At 43.1% G+C, this 18,867-nt stretch overlaps 2 protein-coding genes across 2 annotated transcripts in view; one reads left to right on the top strand and one right to left on the bottom strand.

The window, feature by feature from the left end:
• LOC133403640 (uncharacterized) overlaps nucleotides 1-10,555 on the top strand; it is a 36,409-nt gene extending 25,854 nt beyond the window's left edge. Inside the window, exons 50-65 of the mRNA XM_061678709.1 lie at nucleotides 235-405; nucleotides 984-1,133; nucleotides 1,223-1,287; nucleotides 1,361-1,490; nucleotides 2,820-2,905; nucleotides 3,020-3,149; nucleotides 4,538-4,728; nucleotides 5,278-5,368; nucleotides 6,251-6,380; nucleotides 6,478-6,668; nucleotides 7,324-7,485; nucleotides 7,566-7,702; nucleotides 8,699-8,838; nucleotides 9,102-9,196; nucleotides 9,283-9,502; nucleotides 10,004-10,555. Coding sequence (XP_061534693.1) covers nucleotides 235-405; nucleotides 984-1,133; nucleotides 1,223-1,287; nucleotides 1,361-1,490; nucleotides 2,820-2,905; nucleotides 3,020-3,149; nucleotides 4,538-4,728; nucleotides 5,278-5,368; nucleotides 6,251-6,380; nucleotides 6,478-6,668; nucleotides 7,324-7,485; nucleotides 7,566-7,702; nucleotides 8,699-8,838; nucleotides 9,102-9,196; nucleotides 9,283-9,502; nucleotides 10,004-10,074 — 2,160 coding nt within the window. The 3' untranslated portion in view covers nucleotides 10,075-10,555. The remainder of the gene's footprint in view (nucleotides 1-234; nucleotides 406-983; nucleotides 1,134-1,222; nucleotides 1,288-1,360; nucleotides 1,491-2,819; nucleotides 2,906-3,019; nucleotides 3,150-4,537; nucleotides 4,729-5,277; nucleotides 5,369-6,250; nucleotides 6,381-6,477; nucleotides 6,669-7,323; nucleotides 7,486-7,565; nucleotides 7,703-8,698; nucleotides 8,839-9,101; nucleotides 9,197-9,282; nucleotides 9,503-10,003) is intronic.
• txndc11 (thioredoxin domain containing 11) lies at nucleotides 10,418-18,554 on the bottom strand. The gene is made up of 13 exons (XM_061678710.1): nucleotides 18,256-18,554; nucleotides 17,481-17,577; nucleotides 16,939-17,058; nucleotides 16,676-16,773; nucleotides 15,819-15,948; nucleotides 15,600-15,693; nucleotides 15,414-15,526; nucleotides 15,136-15,339; nucleotides 14,352-14,937; nucleotides 13,560-13,741; nucleotides 13,364-13,476; nucleotides 12,970-13,050; nucleotides 10,418-12,638 (listed from the first exon to the last, which is right to left on the bottom strand). Exons 1-13 carry the CDS (start codon nucleotides 18,378-18,380, stop codon nucleotides 12,113-12,115), a joined length of 2,469 nt encoding a protein of 822 aa, XP_061534694.1. The 5' UTR covers nucleotides 18,381-18,554; the 3' UTR covers nucleotides 10,418-12,112.
• Nucleotides 18,555-18,867: the final 313 nt, after the last annotated feature.

Below are 18,867 nucleotides of genomic sequence, written 5' to 3'. Positions count from 1 at the left end.
GAAAAAGTAACGACACTATTTTGACATCGTAGTGAGTAGAAAGTACATATGTCTGTTTTCAAATTGAAGTCGTCAGAAAAGTAAGTAAGAAAAGTAAGGATACCTGTCAAATCTACTCATGTACAGTCATCAAGTATTTGTACATCAATACTTCCCACAACTTTGAGCGGCTCATGCGGACACGTTTGCTATAATAAATGTGTCACCAACATGATGTCGTCTCCTTCCCACCAGATCAAGGACGCCTCGTCACTGTTGATGCTGGGCTCTCTGGCCATCGGCGTGCCTGCAAATACTTTCGGCGACATCGACGGATCGCAGCTGATCACCGCATCCAAGGACCCGACGTTCCTGATGCGCTTCACAACCGCCCCACGGATCATCCAGCAGGTGTTCGTGTCGCAGGTACGACATTTATAGTGCATTTGGATGGATGGATGGATGGATGGATACTTTCAAGTTCAAACACTCTTATTAAAGTTTTACAGTTTGGACTTTACCCCTCAGAAATGTTAAACAATATGGCCTGAAGTTCAGCTTTTTGGGAGTCAGAACCATTGTCATACTCGATGCCTTTTGCTTTTATGTTTTTTTTTTTTTTTTTTTTGCTCTCTCTATGAACAGTAGCTAGCCCTCAGCTCAATCAACAGCTGAGGCATTTTCACACAGCTACTTCACTTTATTTGCAGAATGGTACAATACGACACCTTATGCAGTTATCAAACACCGAAAAGGAAGTACAAATTAACACAATATTTGTCATGTAAACTCTATATTATGGCTTCTCCTCCCTTATGCGAATGGGTCTTGAACGTATCCCCTGTGATTAACGGGGTTCACTGTTTCAGTGTTTCAATGGTCCAGGAACTTCTGGGGCGGAAAACTGGTAGCTGCTTGCTGAACCCTTTAGTTCCAAGAACTATAAATACCAAGAACGAAAAGTTCTGAGACCATTTTGAAGCCTTTTTTTTTTTTTTTTTTAGATCATCTCAGGGAACAACAATAGCGACGTGATCGTGGAGAACGTTCCAGACGATTTAGCGACGGAGATTCCCGGCTCTCTGCTTCTGGGCCTTAGCCCCAATGAGAACGTTTTGTCCAAGGTCAACAGGAAGACATGGAAACACCAGCAGGTGGGAGCTCCTGACAAAAACCTTTGGGAATATCGACTACTGCACGCGTCATATACAGTACAATGTGTTTTTTGTTGTTGTTTGTGTAGGCCGAGTTGTTCTTCGATGTTATCGCCAATGAAATGGCGACGACGGTGCTGGGAAGTGTAGACAAGTGAGATTCAATTTCTGTAGCTTTCCGGTTTATAAAGCGTTTTTAGATGACCGAGGGTGTGGTTTGTCCGCAGTTTGTCGTCGTCCGTGCTGCAAGGCTTCACGTGCACTTCGGTGAGGACCTTCAAAAAGTCGCAAGTCAAGAAGCTGATCCAGGCGTGCCGCAGGAAAGGCAAGAACAAGGTGAAGCTGGTGGAGACTCAGGTGAGTTGTTGTTTGACGCGTGATAGTGACTACCTCCGCCAAGGGTTTGTTTTGTTAGTTATCGGCAATAAACCATGAACTTATTGGAGGGGCGGGGCATGGGCAAAGTAAGAATTCCTAAAATTTTGGCCTCATCTGAATAATTGGTAAATGACAAACTAGAACAACTTTCAAGTTTTTTCTTAACTTCTCAGTGACATCTGCCAGAATCCTAGTGGCAAATTTCTGGCATACGTGAGGTGTGTCGGTCTAGTATTAATTACACTGAAATGTCCAGTGTCCGATATGGTAATACGATAAAACCAGTAGGGTTCTTGGTCTAACACCGAACAATTTTCCAGCAAATTCAGAATAAAATTGAGTGGTGACTAGGATTATGCTGTAATTTGAAAAGAACTCATCCATATTCTTTTGGCTATACAGTAACTCAACATATCTTTAATGCTCTAAAAATGGAAGATCTTGCTTATAAAGCCATAATCACTGTACGTTTGAAAGTTGGTGGAAAATTGGTAGAGTGCCAATAAAGAACACCAGATTTAAACATTGTCCTTAGATAGTTTGAACATTTTGAGTCAAATATGTAAAAAATACACAAGATTCTTGCAAAGGCATAGCGCTATAATCCAACAGAATCTGAGAAAGACTGGTTGAAAACTGAGGCTAGTTAAGAAGTAAAAAAAAAAAAAAAAAAAGATCATTAACTGGACAAATGGCAAACTATGGGAGCTTGTCAAAAATCCCAAAAGCGAAAATTGAATGTGAAAGCCAGGAAGTTGAAATTGGAGGGAACAAACTGTCGATAAATATGTGAAAAGGTGGATGTAATGATAAATAAGTGAATAACCCATCATAATATAGAAAATGCAATGGTGTCTGTTTTACTTTTTTAATAAAATCCTTTTCGGTGTCAAGACATCTTCTCTACAATACCAAAATGTATTTCCAATTCCAACATTGAATAGCTAGCTAGCTTAATGCTAATGCATAATAGGAAGCGCCATAGACATGCCAACAAAACTAGCATCAATATCGCGGTAGTTATAAACCTTTGACTCACAGGCATGTATATTTGTTTTATCCTCTGCGAAAAACAACTTTTTTTTGGCAGCTTAGTTGCGACGGTCTTCTGTTTCATCATCGAATCTTCATGTTTTCGGTGAGGCTGGAACATATTATTTGCATTTCCTTTCATTTCAATTGGGAAAGATGGTTTCGCGTTGGTCACAGAAACATTTTATTCTCGCAAGTTAAGGCACACCTGTATCAATCAAAACAAATTGTGGACAACCACGCATTCGAGTAAAACCTTCCAATGCTTTGTGACAGCTAACCTGCATGTACAACCACATAAAAGGAGAGTCGGACGCCACCAGCTTTGCGCTTTACCCGCCGGATGTGCTGCTGTATTACGAGTAAGTACATCATCATCATCATCCTCGTCCTCATCATCATCCTCCGCCTCGTCATCAGGCTGTTTTTTTGGTGCGGTAACAGAAATATAAGAGCTGTTTGGTGTCCCTCCACAGTTACTCGCTGGTGCCACAGGCCAGCTGCAGGTCTTACTTTGAAGAGCTGGCAGAAGCCGACCTATCCGTCTTCTCTTCGGTGCTCGGCGGGATACCGAGCGTTCTGTTCGATAATGCCCGGAGCTGCCTGGTGAGTTCAGGAACACAAACAGCCGGCAGAACAATCAGAGCGGACGGATCGTAGGCCGACTGAGGACGTGTCACTCATCCAGAAGATAGATGATACTGACTTTATTTCACATATAATGATGATCTTATTTTGCAACATAACAACACCGTCATGTAAAAGGATAACTTTACTCTACTAAACTGATGACTTGATAGATGACACAATGTAGTATATGGACAAATATATTGGGACGGGGACTACAACTTTTTTACCTGTACTAGTTTTGTCTCATAATATGACAATATTTTTTCGTAATATAACAACTTAATTTAATAACATCATCATGTAAAATGAAAACTTTATTTTTGTAAACTGAGGCTATGCTGATATGCTGTATGGACCCGAAAGAAAGTACGATCCAATTTTCCAACTTGACTATTCTAATATTAAAGTTTTTTCTTGTGATATGACTTTTATCTTGTAATACTGCAAAGTTACCTTCTAAAGTTATGTATTTATTATAGCAAACTGTTGAACTGATAGATGTCACGACACACTACATGGACAAATATACTGGGACACTGACTTTTATTTCTCTTTTCTCCTACTGTTTCAACTTTAGTCTTCTAATATTACAAATATTGCCCTAGAAATTCGACAGTATTTCTCTTGTCGTATAACAACAGCCTCATAATATCAAAGTTATTATTATGATTGTTATTATTATTATATTATTAAAGCTGTCTTGTAAAAAATATACAACGAAATGTATAACAACATATTGGGACACTGACTCTTTTTTCTCATAGTATTTAAACCAATTTTCTCCATATATAACAAATTTATCTCGTAAGAATATGACATTATCCTGTAAATTTACAACCTTTTTGTATATTAACTTGATACTAGATGATTATGTACACTACGTAGACACTCACCTTTTTTTCATAAAATTCAGACTTTTTTTCTGTCTCACTTTAAACTTTTTGTAAAATGATGACTTTTTCCTCCTTAATTGCTTCTAATACTCATAAACCAATGCCATTTGTTTCGCTTTCTTTTTTTTATAGATTTTTTTTTTTTTAGTAGACTAGAATAGAATTAGCCTGTACTGGTCCCAAGGAATGAGGAATGTTTTGTTTTACAGCGGCAGCACATAATAATAATAATAATAATAATATCAACAACAAAAAAATACAATAAAAAAAAAAAATCCTATAATATCTGTGTACAAAATATATGTGTATTTGGATGACTTTGGTGTGGAAGAACCTCACCTCAACCCTTTCAAGCTCCTTTGGGATGAACTAAAAGTAAAGTTATAGCTCCAATTCCATATTTTCTTCCATTTTCACTCCCTGAAAATCCACAGAACACATAAATGGGATTTTCTTTCTGCTCTCCCAAAGGGTATCACCAACCCAAGCTTGACCGAGCCCGACATATCCGTGTTAGGAAACCTGTGTTGCACACTGGACAGCGCTTATATCAGCACCTCCGACGCATCCATCCTGGGGAAACTGCAGAACTGTGCGGAGCTCAGTGACGTCCAAGTCGCTGCAGTGGAAGCTCTTCTGCTCAGCGGGAACACGGAATACGGGTACTAAATGAATATTTGTGTATTTTGATCGCATGGTCATGGTTCACTATCCGCAAATTCACCTATTTATTTTTATTTTTGGGGGGGGGGGCTATCCGCTTATTTGCGGAAATATTTGCCTATTTGCGGCTTTCGAGTGTATTTTCGTGCTCCGCGAGATCCCACAAGATGGCGCCAAAGACCCGGATAGTATGAACGTAATAATCGGTCTCGTGAAAGTAAGTTCAAGTGATACATCTCGGGCATTTAAGATCTTTGTAGGTTGGGGAGGAGCTAAGTTTAGCCCGGGTTGTTCGCAGAAATTCCAGAGAATCTGTGTGTTTTTGCTCTTCTGAAATCAAATCATCTGTAAGCAATTTTTTTTCTACGGGTAATGTTGTCGGATGATTTTGAAATGATACGACATTTGCGATTAGTTTGTGATATATGGTATAAACCTTTCATCTAAGCCATTATAATAATAAAAAAAATTCGGGGGTGGGGAACCAATCAATTTTCTGCCATCTTGTTCTGTGACAAATTCGTGTCCTTTTGTGCGTTGCTATTCAGTGCTTCATCCAATTGGACTAAAGCAACCTTGGAGGGTCTTGGAATTTTACCTCTTTTCATGACATCCAACTTCTACGTCAACTTTGACCGAGTACGTTGCACATTTTTTTTTTCTCTTCATTTGAGGGATTACTCCAGTGTTTCCCATCTTAATTTCATTATTGTATTTTACGCCACAACACCAAACAAAAATGTCACAAAAAGTATTTGTACTGAAATAATGATCTTTTCTCAATTTGCTGGCAGATTTACGTCGTCAGTGTGAAAGCAGGGCCTTTTTATAATTGACACAGATTTTTTTTTAACCCCCAAAATGATTGATTAAACGGAGATGAATTGGTACTAAGTGTCTTCCAGGTTGCTTCCCCCCCAAAAAGAAAAACAAAAACAAAAAGAAAATAGAAAAAAAGGAAAAAAATTGGAAAAAAAATTGAAGAAGAAAGAAAGGCACGGATAGGTGAATCCACGGGTGCTGAACCGGGGTGTATACTGGAGTTCACTGTATTTGGAGTAAATCAATATTAATTTTCAGACCAATTGAGTGAAATTGGATCCTTTTCAGCAGCAACAGCTGAAGAGCTTTCCAGGCACACTGCATCACGTCACGGTGGTTGGGAATACTAGTCTACCTGCTTCCGATTAGGGCTCATTTAGACAAATTCTCTATTCTTAGAGCATTAAATAAGAGCCCAAAATGGCTGCCACAATTCAAAATGGCCAACCTCCTGTTCAATATCGAGCATGGGTCCTTCCGAGTTTTTCGCGCAGCTTGTTATGATAAGACATGTCCACCCAATTTGGTGTTGATCAGTGAAACTGGTTTCAGGAGGTTTCCTTTAACATTTGTTGTTTGAATTAAAAAGAAATAAATTAAAAATGGAATTGAATCATTTCTCCCATGACACATGTCGGGAATCACTGGATTAGTCACCCTCTGTCTTGTGTGACTCATGCTATATTTGTTGCCTTGAAGGAAACAAAGCGGAGTTTCTTGAAGGACTTTCTGAAAGTTCTCAGGGAAAACGGTGTGGACAGACAGAAGCGGAAGAGCCTCAAGAAAGAAATCAGGAAGTCCATTCCAAAGAGAGTCCAGCGCTCACTCGGTTTGCTCCCGTTTTTTTTTTTCAAACTCCGTTCTCGCTGAGTTTGGTTCTCCCAAAATCGTGTTTCCCTGTTGACGCCGAACATTTGGCTTTGTAGAGAACGAGTGCACGGTAGGCTACATCACCCAGGTGACCATCAGTGACGAGACCTTCCCCTTTGACTACGATGACGTCAATCAGTTCAACTGCTGCCTCAACGCCTCCACCGTCAGAGACAACCTGGACGGCATCACGGACAAGGTGGACCAGGACGACTACCTCAAGATCGTTCTGGAAAAGCTGCGAGAGGTAGTTGGCCTGACTATGACAGAAATCAGGTGTTCTCCAACTCTGTCACGCTCTTTTCTCATGTAGGTTTTAGAATTTATTTATTGAAATTTGGCAGGGTTTTTCACAGCACTCTTCTCTACAGTGCATCAAATTAAGAAGACTTTTTTTTTTTTTTTTTTACTTTACATGGACTTTAACTGGCATCAGGATTATGAGGGGAATTTCGAAACTGTATTGGTCCCTGGATCCAAAATCTCCAGATTGTGGGAGATTCATGTTGTTTGTTGGAAAAATTACCAGGAAACAGTCAATAGTGGAACCTCAGAGGTCCAAATTTTGTTTCCCCAAAATACTTTTGGGAAATACAATTTCACTTAACACAATGACAGATAACTGTGAGCGAAAACCTTTCTTTATTTCTGACGCACATGATGATGTGTGAGAGGGCCGCAGTGTAGCGCCAACTACTGGTGAGGAGGACTTATTCGACGTCAATTTTTGTATTTTTTTTTGCCATAGTATCAGTGGCTGGTATCAGCAGCCTTCACGAGTACCCGATACCTTGAAATAAAGCCGATACCTGGTATCGGTGCTTGCCCATCCCTAGAAATGAGAAAAAAATTGAGTTGTACGGTGCAACGTGTGTGAAGAATAATCACTCTTTGTTTTGAAGGCATATGCAAACCACTCAGGCATCCCGGAGGATCAGGTACAACTCCTGGGACTTGCTTCACGTCAAGCCACCGTCGATGAGATCAACTTGTGGAACATCACTCTGGTGGACACGCTGGCCTCCCTCATGGATTCTTCCGACGGGCCCTGGAACCCAAGCCTGGTAGGTGAACGCGTGTGTCAAGCGTGCGCTGGAAACATTCGAGTAGTTCTTGGGAAGGTCACGTTTGACTCTCCACGCAGGCTAAGCAGGTCATCACCAAATATCTGAGTCACGACGGGAACACGCTCGGAAGCGCAGAGCTCGACGCCGTCGGAGGAGACAATCTGTGTTCCCTAGACGCTAATGTCCTACAAACCATTTCGTCGCAAAGTCTCAGGTATTATATGGCGTGACATCATTGGACATTGCGCTGTTTTCAATTAACAAACCCTTACACGGGCTCAGTACAGTGCATCCGGAAAGTATTGAAAGTGTTTCATGTTCTCTACATATTGTTATGGAACATTATTTTTCTTCTCCTTAGGATTCTACACACAGCACCCCTCAATTTTGAGCTTCATTTTTTTTTTTTTTTTAGGGTTTTATGTTTTAATAATTTAGCAAAAACTTTTTTTTTCATCCTGGTGTCATTATGGAGTCTTATTTTTATAGAATTTTAAGGATCCTTTTTTTTTAAAAATAATCTCCACTAAATCGAAAATATTCACATTTTCACATCAGGGTGTACTCACTTTTGTTGCCAGCAGTTGAGACATTAATGACTGTGGGTTGAGTTATTTTAAGGGGACAGTAAATTTTATGTACGCTTGTTTAGCTTGCATTGACTATATTACATTGTCGCAAAGTGTCATTTATTCTGTTGTCCCCATAAAACGGTAATAACATATTGAATAAAGTGTGACGGCTGTAGTCACTTTTGAATATGTATTGCAGAATTTTTCCGTCGAACATTGTGTTTAAATATGTTTACAATGTGTTTCAAAAGTGTGTTTAAATCCGTTTTAATGTGATTACAATGTGTGGAAGGGCTATTTTAAGGCTTTAACTGTTTTTATTTTGTATTGCATTATTATTACGTATATTCTATACTGTTTATGCTTGCAATTTATTTGCAAAAAAAACAAAAAGCAAATTTTACAATGTGTTTTAGAAGTGTGTTTTAAAGTGTGTGGGAGGGGTAATATAAGATCAAATATTAAATAAAGTAAAAAAATATAATGGTTTTTATATGCTCTTTTTTTAGTGCAGTTTCACCTATCACAGGTGAATCGGTTGAAAACTGTATTCCACTTTTGAATAACGCCGTAACATAACAAAATGGTGAATAAGTGAAGCACTTTGTGCCTATTTCACATCAGTCTGTCTCCTGCAGAAATGCGAGCGTCTTGAATGTGTCCATCTGCACTCTGGTGAAAAAGCAAGTTCTATTCAACATCGCTTTCGAAGCTTTTGGAGGAACCACCCGCTCAACCGTTTCCATAGCGGAGTACCAGCTAATGAAGCCTTATGTTGGTAGGCCAACACACACGTTTGTGCATCACGTCCTTACACTGTATGGCAATGGAAAGTCTTAAAGTTTACCTCCCGCTTTTTAAAAAAAGTAGCATTGCAGGCCACGTCAAATGTTATTTTTATTAAATGCCACGGGCCGCTAAAAGAAAACAGGCGTGGGCCACAACTGCCCCCCCGGGCCGTAGTTTGGCCATCCCTGCTCTACATGGTCACTCAAAATGATGGCTACTTGCTGACTTTTTCTTTTCTACCCCGAACTGCAGGGGGCGCACCACCAGAATATGTTCGTACTCTGGTGAATTCTGACGTCAACATGAACCTGGAAACGTTCATTTTGCTGAATCCATCCGTTGTTTTGGTCAGTGTGTAGAGCGGTCATTTCAATTAACGCTTGCGTTTAGTCGTTAACCGATGACCCCCCCCCCCCCCCCGACTTTCTCCCAGGCCTTGAGTGTAGACGACGTTCGTGATCTTCTCGGTACCCACTTGCCAGACTTGAAATTGTACGAAAACCATGAGCTGGTGCAAGAATGGATCCGAAAGCAGAGGCAGTCGGAGCTCGACACACTAGGAGTGGACCTTCAAGGAGGCATTGCTGACCCCACAGAAGCCCCCACAGATGACTCCAAGCCACCGTCTTCCACACCTACGTCCAGCTCCAGTGGTGAGTACTGAACAAAAAACAGGGGAGTGGTTGCCATCTGCTTCCAAATTTGCCTCCCACCAGTCCTAGCAACGCTGTTTCATCCAATTCCTCCATTTTGGTAGCCGAGCTCTGACGTGTGCGTCAGTGTAATCGGTGTACCAGGGAATCGTTCACTGACAAAGGTTCCGCTTTGTTTGGATCACATTTTTTAACGAATTAATTTGTCTGTAATTAGTTAATCACGACTAACATGTTAAAGTCCCACCCCTCGTATATACATATACATACACACATATATATATATATATATATATATATACTTTTGCACGTCATTGCGTGGTTTGCCCACCAATGAATGTCTTCAAATCAAAAAAACCTTTGTAGCACTGGTCCCCGTTTTGAACGTCAGCCATTTTTGCCTGCACTGCAACGGTTGCTAAGAGGCGGCGCGGCTCGTCAAATCATCCCTCAGGCACAAAATCGCTGAGCGGCTACATCTAACAGGATTTTCTGTTTCAGGTACCCGTGCGAGATCAGAGGCCGGCGCGCTCTTCCTTCTCCTCCTCGGCCTCCTCGTCACATCTGTGTGAACTGACTGACGCGTGAATGGATTGTATCATATTGAAAAATATTGTATCAGAAAAATTCCGAGATGAACCTTAACCCGGTGATTCCCAACCATTGATCATCAGGTGCACTGCGGGATGTTATACAATTTCACTAAATTGCTCGTTAATAATGACTTATTAACGTCTTTGTTCATCTATCTATGCCAGCAATGTATAGTGACAGGCAGGACAATTAAATGATCTTCCACTAGATGTATCCTCCTGTTACCATTCATACAGTACATGAGAATAATAGCGTTGTGTTCCAACTAAACAGGCCCAGATTTCACAAGAAATCAATTTCTGAATAAATTGTGATGACATCATCAACATTTAAACACACAATACACAGTATTTTGTGTGACATTTGTTTGGTGCTGTGTGTGGTTAGAACGTTCTAATGTAAAATATGTGCCTTGGCTTAATAAAGCTTGCAAAACACGGACATGACCCGCTATCTACATTACGACTACTGTTTCGAATATTTTGGGATTCAACTACGAAGAAAGAAAGAAAGAAAACACTGGATAGCAAAGATCCCCAAAAATTTAATTCGTAAAAAACACGGCTCAATATTTCACACAAACAGTTGCAGCATCTCAATACCTGAATAGTTCGATAGAAATAAGTTTAGTGATTGAAAGTGTAAAAATAGATCAATCCTTTGGAACACAAAAGTCTTTCAAGTGTTCAAATTTACAAAGTCGTGTACAACTGTCAATCATCAAGCAAGTAAGGAAGATGGAGTCATTGGCACTGAAACCCAAAACTTAATTTATTCTAAGTTGCTCGATTCTTATTAACCCCCCCCCCCCCCCCGTAAAGCAGTCCGGTTTGTCATTGGGCGATGCACACATACGACAGGTATTATTATTTCACCACACTCAATGAAAATAAAAAGGACACAAATTGGCGTCGACTGAAGAAAAAGTGCACAAACTTGAAATAGAATTAGTTCATTTGGTTAGACTTTGCTGCGGTTGTAGAATTTGAAGCGTTAAGGGAAATATATAGGACACCTGTGACATAAGCTCACGCAAAATCAATGGGTGCAAAAACGGTGTCTGCTGAACAAAAACTGCACATTAAAATTTGAATTTGTGGACGAATAATGACAGCATACCAAATTAATTACGTGCTAATTTTGGTAGACGTTGCTGTGGTTGTGTGAAGCGAAGTGCTCGGGGGGGGAGGGGGCGTGGCTCCATGTCGGCTCAATTGGAAATACAATAAGACACGTGTGTGACGTTAGAAATTGAGATGTTATCTCCCGAGTGACGTATTTACAAACACGACTGTTGGCATTTCAAAGAAAGGGGGAATGTTGGCCTTGGCGGAGGTCTGCGCACAGCTGAGTCTGATCCCCGAGTTAGCTTATTAGCACGATGACGAGTTTGAAAATGTAGCCAGTTTCACTTAACGACACGAAATTTGGTTGGCACGTCTATCATGAGTAGACCCACAAAAAAAAAAATGTCTCAGGAAGCCACGCCTGAAAAGAGACAGGAAGTCTGCCATTTTGTTTTGAATCAGACATTTTAGGTTCATATTGGCCGGTTGCAGGCATCCTTCAAAGACAACCTCGTCCAAGAGATTTTGTCCAACTGAAGTGGTACCTTGACTTACGAGTTTAATTCCCTCTGTGGTCAAGCTTGTAACTCAATTTACTTGCATATAAAATACATTTTACCCCAAATAAAAAAAAAAAAAAATTAAATCTGAAGTTGGGGCATTCGTAAGTGAAAGTAATACGGTAGTGTATTAGGAAAGTTCAGCCCGTGACACCGGTTTCAAAGATCGTAGTGTCTATCGAGACAGGACGCATGAAAAAGTCTCAATGAACGGTGCCTGAAATTGAACAGGAAGTCTGCCATTTTGGTTTAAAGCACCCATTTTGGGGAGGAATTGGCAATGTAAGTTTCTTAAGTCAAGGTACCACTGTGCTACCGAGTCTTTTCACTTCACAGACTGCCAATTCATCCCTTCCCACCTCCGGTGCTCCCATCTCCCGTAGCGACCGTCAGGAAGCCAAATGGCTTTCCGTTTCCGAGGCGTCCTTTCCCTCCTCCGGCTCCGCTACTTCGGCGTCTTCTTCCTTCAGAGCCTTGATCACGATCCTGAGCAGCGCGTTTTGATTGAGCAGGTTTTCCGAGGCGTCGGCCAGTTCCCGCAGCCGCCGCAGCGCCTCGCCCAGCTGTCGGCTCTTCTCCCGCCGCCGCTCCTCCAAGCTGCGTTGCTCCTTCCGCAGCTCGGCGTTCTGAGCCGCCAGGTCGCGAGCGTCCAACCGCAGCTGCCGGTTGTCGCGCCAAAGCTGCGCCAGCTGCTGGGAAAGCAGCTCGCGGGCACGGTGCAGCGCCCGCACCTCGTGCCGGAGGGACTCAAACTCGGCGCGTAGGACGGCGCCGCCGGGTCCCGAAGCGTCCCGAGTGTCGGGCGACCGGGGTTCGTCCGTGTCGGGACGCGAGCCGGAGTGCTTGAGGATGAAGCGCAGGAGGTTCGGAAGAGTGATGCGAAGATCATCCGGAAACTTCACGCTCAGTTGTTTTCTTCAAACACAAACATACAATTACATTTTGTAAATGACATTGTATACCACATATAGTGTGTTTTATAATGAATGCTAAGAGACAAGCATTCACACTCTTGCTACTACACCAATCCCATGTCGAAATTCTTTTTTTTTCCTCCCATGAATGCTGAGGGACGAGCAATTACACTATTGTCATTGAATCCATCTTTTTTTTCCCCCAAACTTATAATGAATGGTGAGAGACACGCATTCAGACTCATCCTACCGAACATGAAAAAACGTTATATTTTCTCTGGGAAGCCAGAGAGACGACCATTCGCACTCTGAACTTTACCGATTCCTCTCACCCGTATCGTGGAAAGAAAAGAATGGTGGGAACACGATCCACCATGAACTCCCACGGGAGGTCGTTACGTGCAACATTCACCCTGCAAATAAAGACATTATTATTATTATTCAACATTGTTTTCAAACATATTTTGAACTATATTGAATCATCTCATCATTGTGATTTTTTTTTTTTTTTTTAATTTCCTTTTACTTGTGTGGAACGGCGACACAGAGTTTTCCTCGTTTTCATTCAACGATGCATGTCAGTTTTAGTCGCTATTTGACTTTTGGATATTTGGGTGTGCCGTGTTGTGAGTTTATTTTTTTATTTTTTTTGTGACGACCTGTTCCACGACCACAAACACACGTGAACTCGGAACGCACGGCACGGCTGTTACTGTATCGTCCCACCTGGCGACGGTGACGCCGCTGTCGCGCTGCAGCAATCGAGCCAGCTGGATGAGGACGTGGTTGAGAACGGAGCAGAAGCCGCACCACTGAGTGTAGTAGAAAAGCAGCACGTCCTGCAACAGACAACGTCGGAAGATGATGCTGAAACTGATCTGAGGTCAGGGAGGGCGCGAAGGCAGACAGGCCTGTCGGTCACCTTTTCAAGGTCCATGACGCAGGGCAGGAAGGAGGACGTGGTCAGCTCGGCGATGAGCGGCCGCGGAGGCTCCGGCTGCTGGGATCGGTCCTGACTCGTGGCTCGGCGTTCTCTCGAGTCCTCGCCCACCAAGTGTCTGTGCAGGAGGTTGTAGGGGGCGCTGAAGTTCCTGATGAAGGCCTCTGGAAGAAACATGAACACGCAATCCCAGAATGTCATCTCGTCGGAGGCCGCGGGGCAAAAACTATGTACGGCGGAGCCCGACCACTTGTGGGGGATAGGGAATAGCGAAAATCTGCAGATAATTGACACCCATTACAAGCGCATTGAAAATAAATGTTTCTAAGCTTTTTTTTGGAAACCCCAGAAATACTTGAAGCGCTTCCGGGGTTGGTTTCCCCCCAAAAAAGAAAAAAATTTAAATAAAAGAGCATTAAAATGGAAATAAAAAGGGAAATATTGATAAAATAATAGGGGGGGGGGGGGGGGGAATTATAAATAGGTGAATCCGTGAGTGCCGGGGTCAAATGTGGCCGCACACCAGAAGATGATTTTGTTTGCTTGTTTGTTTACTTTGTGGATTCGTTGAAATAATTCTGCTTATTTCTCTTGCGGGAGTTATCATTAACAACTAGAAAGGCGACCAATCTCATCAACCATACGACAAGTAGATTGGTCGGGCACGTGAGCCCGTGCGTGAACAAAGCATGCGGTGTGGGTTAATTCTAGTCATCGTGTTTATTTCTCATTTATTGGATATACTACTATTACGACAACTGGTCGTAGGCTTACCGAGAGATTCGGCGAGCGTGGCGGCGGGGCTGCGCTGTAGCACGTAATGCACCTCGTCCTTCAGGTTCACGATGGCCACAAAGGAGCCGTCCCCTTGCACGTCGGCGTTCCGATGGCGCCGTAATGAGCCGTTTCCGTTTCCCGGCGCCCCCAGCCTCTCCGCCAGCGGCCAGTTGAGGTCCACGTCCAGCACGTAGAACCTCAGCGTCTTGTTGGTCTGGCAGCGGAGCCCCTTGAGGGCGTCGAACGAAGACGTGGCGGTGGAAGGAGAGGAATTTCGCACACGGGACGCCTCTTCGGTTTGTGAGATGTCCTTCCGTCGAGGGTGGACGTTCCCGCAGCAGGCACTGTGTTGGCTCAGTGGGCTGTAGCTTAGCAGGAAGCTGCTACAGTGAAAGCGAAGGCAGCGGCGTTTGTGTGCGGACCGCAGCGCGGAGGGCAACGAGCAGCGTGCCGACGAGCTCGGGCAGACCTCACACCGCACGGCGGAGTCGGGGACGGGCACAGAGTGGCAGCACGGCGAGCTGGACGTCAAGTGTTGGCTCTGCGTGTCACACGAGTGATAACGCAGAGCCACGTCTGCAACCTTGGACAGAGAAACAAAAAAATATAGCTGAACTGAAATGCTGTTTCTTGTAGAAAATGTGTGTGCGGGGGAAATTTAGGAATTTGGAAGTGGGGGAAAAAAAGTGGGGGGGATAAAATAAAGAATTTTAGTGCCGAATAACGTGTGTATGTCGTTCAGTGTATTTCCGACGTGATCTCGTCCCGACAGCGTGCTCACCTGCTGCAGGAGGCCGTCCGGCACGGACACGAGAGGATCGTGCGGCAGGAAAAGCAACAGTGCGGCCCCTTTGGTCAGTTCCTCTTCCAGTAGCCGAGACTTGGTCCCCGGCGGCTGCAGCCATTGCAGGACGCTCTCGTGGTGCTCAAACACCCAGCCACATACGGCGCGGGATGTGAAGTTGCGCTCCCGTCGAGGGAAAATCTGACAAGCAGAGTGACGACGCTGTTATTTCAGGTCAAACTACGCAAAGGGTTGCGTTTACATCGTTTGCTCACCAAAGAAGAGTTAAATCTTCTGTGGAGGTAAACAGTTTCGTCGTCTTTCAGCGAGATGGCGCCCGCCACCTGTCTGTTGGTGACCACCCCGAACCGGACCACGCCCCGGAAATCTGCCCGTGTGACGCCGGAAGTGAATATTCTGCAAAGGAGCAACAAGCCAGACGCTCGAGATGACCTCCTTACCTCTTTTTAGGGCCTGCAGGGCGGAGGCGAGATACGTGATGTAGCCCGGTGGCTGAGGGGAAGAGGTAAACTGGAAGAAGCCCACCACTCGCGGCTGGCAAGCAGACTCTCAGTTAAGATCCAAACACACTTTGTAAAAAAAAAAAAAAAAAATAAATAAAAAAAAATGAAAAATATATGTATAGATATTGTGCACGAGTGTGTCGATTCATCCGGTACCTCGTGACAGGAGAGGAACTCCCTCAGTGCGACTCTTGACGGGAGATACGTGAGCGGCGTGATCACTCGGAGGATGAAACTTTCCACGTAGGCCGCCACGAACGGACCCTTGTACTCGATAGGCCCGAATCTGACGCAGCAAGACCAGTTAGTCGGCTGTCGGACGGTCATTGTATTTACACCACAATGGTTCAATACCGCGAGATAGATTAGATTAAATTGATAAAATAGATGAAATACAACAGATTAGAGATGATAGAACGCGAAAAAACCAACGCTCGATCGATCAATAATAGCAATTGATGCGATATGTTAATCAGATTTGCGCCACGTACTCGGTAGTTTTTTGTAATCACCTTGCATTTGTAAAAAAAAAAAAAAAAAAAAAAAAGGAAAAATGAGATCGGTAACACAGTCACTTGCAAAATCATCAAATACAATAAAAGGACATGTGAAACGCTTAATTTTTTTTTTTTTTTTTTTTTACAGAGCGGCTACAATTTTCCCTCTTACAACACGCGATGCTACTGAACCCAAGATGAGACCAGTCGGCAAGTTGAAGAGAAGCATGCGCACGACTGCGACTAATTACAACAATTCCATTCACTCTCATGGCGAAGTGTATTTTCAATTATTTGTTTCTTTGCCGGTCTGTCGGAAACGTAACGCATCAATGACGTCCGTGATTAAATCGACTTTCATCACATTATAGTCGACTACAAAAAAATGTTTTTAAAAAAATCTTCCATTTTTCAATCCCCTCCCTGTACAATATATTCATATCCATGACAATTCTGGTTAGCTAATGAGAATCAATTATGAACAAGAACAACTCCATAATAAGTGTCTTTACTCACCGCCGGTAAAAGAGGTGGATGATGGGATACTTGTAGAAGTGGTTGAGCCTCCTGCACTTGCCTTGACTCCACCAGCAGTTTATGGCCACAAACTGAACCTGGAAGGTTCGATAATCACGACTCGTGTTACAGGTGGGTTGAAGATAATTGCTGGAAATGTGCGCAAAGCCTCAGAACGATATGGTACTCAATTGTGGAGCTACGACGTTAAATTGTTGGGCAATTGGGCATTGTGTTGAGAGGTTCTTTGTCGCTTGGCATACCTGTTTGGAGAGTTTCTTGGCCACCAGCTGGACTTCCTGCCTGGCAGCCATGGAGTGGGCGCACCACGGCGCGTAGAAGAAGACAAAAGACACCTCGGCCACGTTCCTGAGACGCTCCACCTAGTGAGGAAAAAGACAAACTGCAGTACTGCAAAGTCACAGACATAATATCCGATTAAAATTATAAAAATGATAAATATGTAGCCCCCCAAGTACCACCATCATGAGGCAGATGTTTGATTCCCCAAAAAAGTATGTTTATTATTAATCAAAGCCACAATAACAACATGCACAGTTTGAACATTGACACGATTAAATAATGATTCAGTTTGTATTGCACATAAAAGTAACAAACAACGTGCCGAAATAAATGTTCGGGGGGGGCGGGGGAATACATAAATACAACTGAAATGAACCCATTGGATTTATACTTTTAAAAAAAATAATAATAAAAGAAGTTTAAGCCACTATAGTACATTGTGCACAGCTTGAAAATTTTAATTCAGTGATTCTTTCGCAAACACATCCACTTGTGATCTTACCTGGTCAAGCTGACCCAAGTAGAGGTCCACTACTGGGGATTCAGGCGAGAAGAAGCGCAATGGCGGTCGAGCCGCTGCCACCACGTTCTTTGCACGACTGTAAACAAAAATACAAGTCAATTGAACGTTTTTGGCAGTGCATGAAGAATATATGGCTGTTAATATTGTTCTATACTTTGTATGTATATGTTGCTGCACCGTTTGTGTTAAAATAAGATCAATAAAGTTGGTTCAAGGAATATAACTACTATACCGCAATAGCCCGTCTATGGCATTTCGCATTATGAGTTAGGATTAAGATAGAGGACTTTGGTCAACGTTATGCGTGTGAAAAAAGTTGGCAAACTACTGGCACAAAGTTCACTGCTTCCATCTAGTGGTTGAATGACTGAAGCTCAGTCATATGTCCAATTTTTGCTTGTAAAACAAACAAACAAAAAAAGCACATTTTTACCAAGCACTTGTAAAATAAGGTACACGTGCAGTTTAAACCCTCATTAGCAGCACATGATAATTGGATTCGAATGGAGAAGAAGCTTTTTTTCCTATAACAGATTAATGGCATTTCTATTTACTTCAATGGAGAACGACGATTTCAGATACGAGTGTTGTGCGCCTCAAGTGCGTTCACGGCATCAATTAAACTCGTAAATCAAGGCAAAGCAGTAATTGGATTTGAATGAAGGAGAAGCTCATTGACAGACAAGGCGTACCGTGTCTTGTTATTGGATTTGCAGTGTCTAATAGCGTAAAAGCCAGCAACGCCGCCGCGTACCTGCATGTGAACTTGACAGCCAGGACGAGCAGAACTCCGAGCACGATGGCCCCGCACAGGAGAGCCGGTCTCCGGGCCATCAGACTCAGCACCTGCCGGAGACCAAGCCGCGCGCGCCGCAGCATTACAGCCCGTCGGCGGTTCCTCCTCGTCTCATTTTGTTTTATACGCCCCGACCCGAGCCGAGTCAGTGGTTGGGTGGGTGGTGCTGTAGCTCTGTTGCGGCGGCCACGGAGCTTGGCTGGATTGGACGTACGCGTAGACCGCAAGAAAGCTTCACGAAGGCGGTCCGACCAACCTTTCTTCCCCACGTACACTTTTCACTTCCGCAACAATGACGTCAGGGACCATCACTGAAAAGCTCTCAGGGGGTGTCAACCCTCTCACGATGGCATGAAAATGTATTAAAACAGGTGTATTGCGTTTGAAAAAAGATTTTAGAATGATCAAATTGTTACATGAATTCTAATTACCAATTCATAATACGCCCTCGTGAATTATGCGTTTTGGGATTGACGTTCTCTTGATTGATGGTCCCTTACATTGTCGTGACGTCACTTGTATGAACATTTGGAAGGCTTGATGCCACGAGAGGGCGATAATTGGTCAATT

Source organism: Phycodurus eques, chromosome 6 (assembly GCF_024500275.1).
Source record: "Phycodurus eques isolate BA_2022a chromosome 6, UOR_Pequ_1.1, whole genome shotgun sequence".
NCBI classification, from domain to species: Eukaryota; Metazoa; Chordata; class Actinopteri; order Syngnathiformes; family Syngnathidae; genus Phycodurus; species Phycodurus eques.
This window is presented reverse-complemented; position numbering and strand designations above follow the sequence as displayed.

Excerpts from the sequence above, each read along its gene's own strand:
- txndc11 (XM_061678710.1), bottom strand. The coding sequence starts at position 18,380 with ATGCTGCGGCGCGCGCGGCTTGGTCTCCGGCAGGTGCTGAGTCTGATG. Across the intron at positions 17,578-18,255 it reads GCTGTCAAGTTCACATGCAG|TCGTGCAAAGAACGTGGTGG; the intron begins GTACGCGGCGGC and ends TTTTGTTTACAG. Across the intron at positions 16,774-16,938 it reads CCAAGAAACTCTCCAAACAG|GTTCAGTTTGTGGCCATAAA; the intron begins GTATGCCAAGCG and ends CGAACCTTCCAG.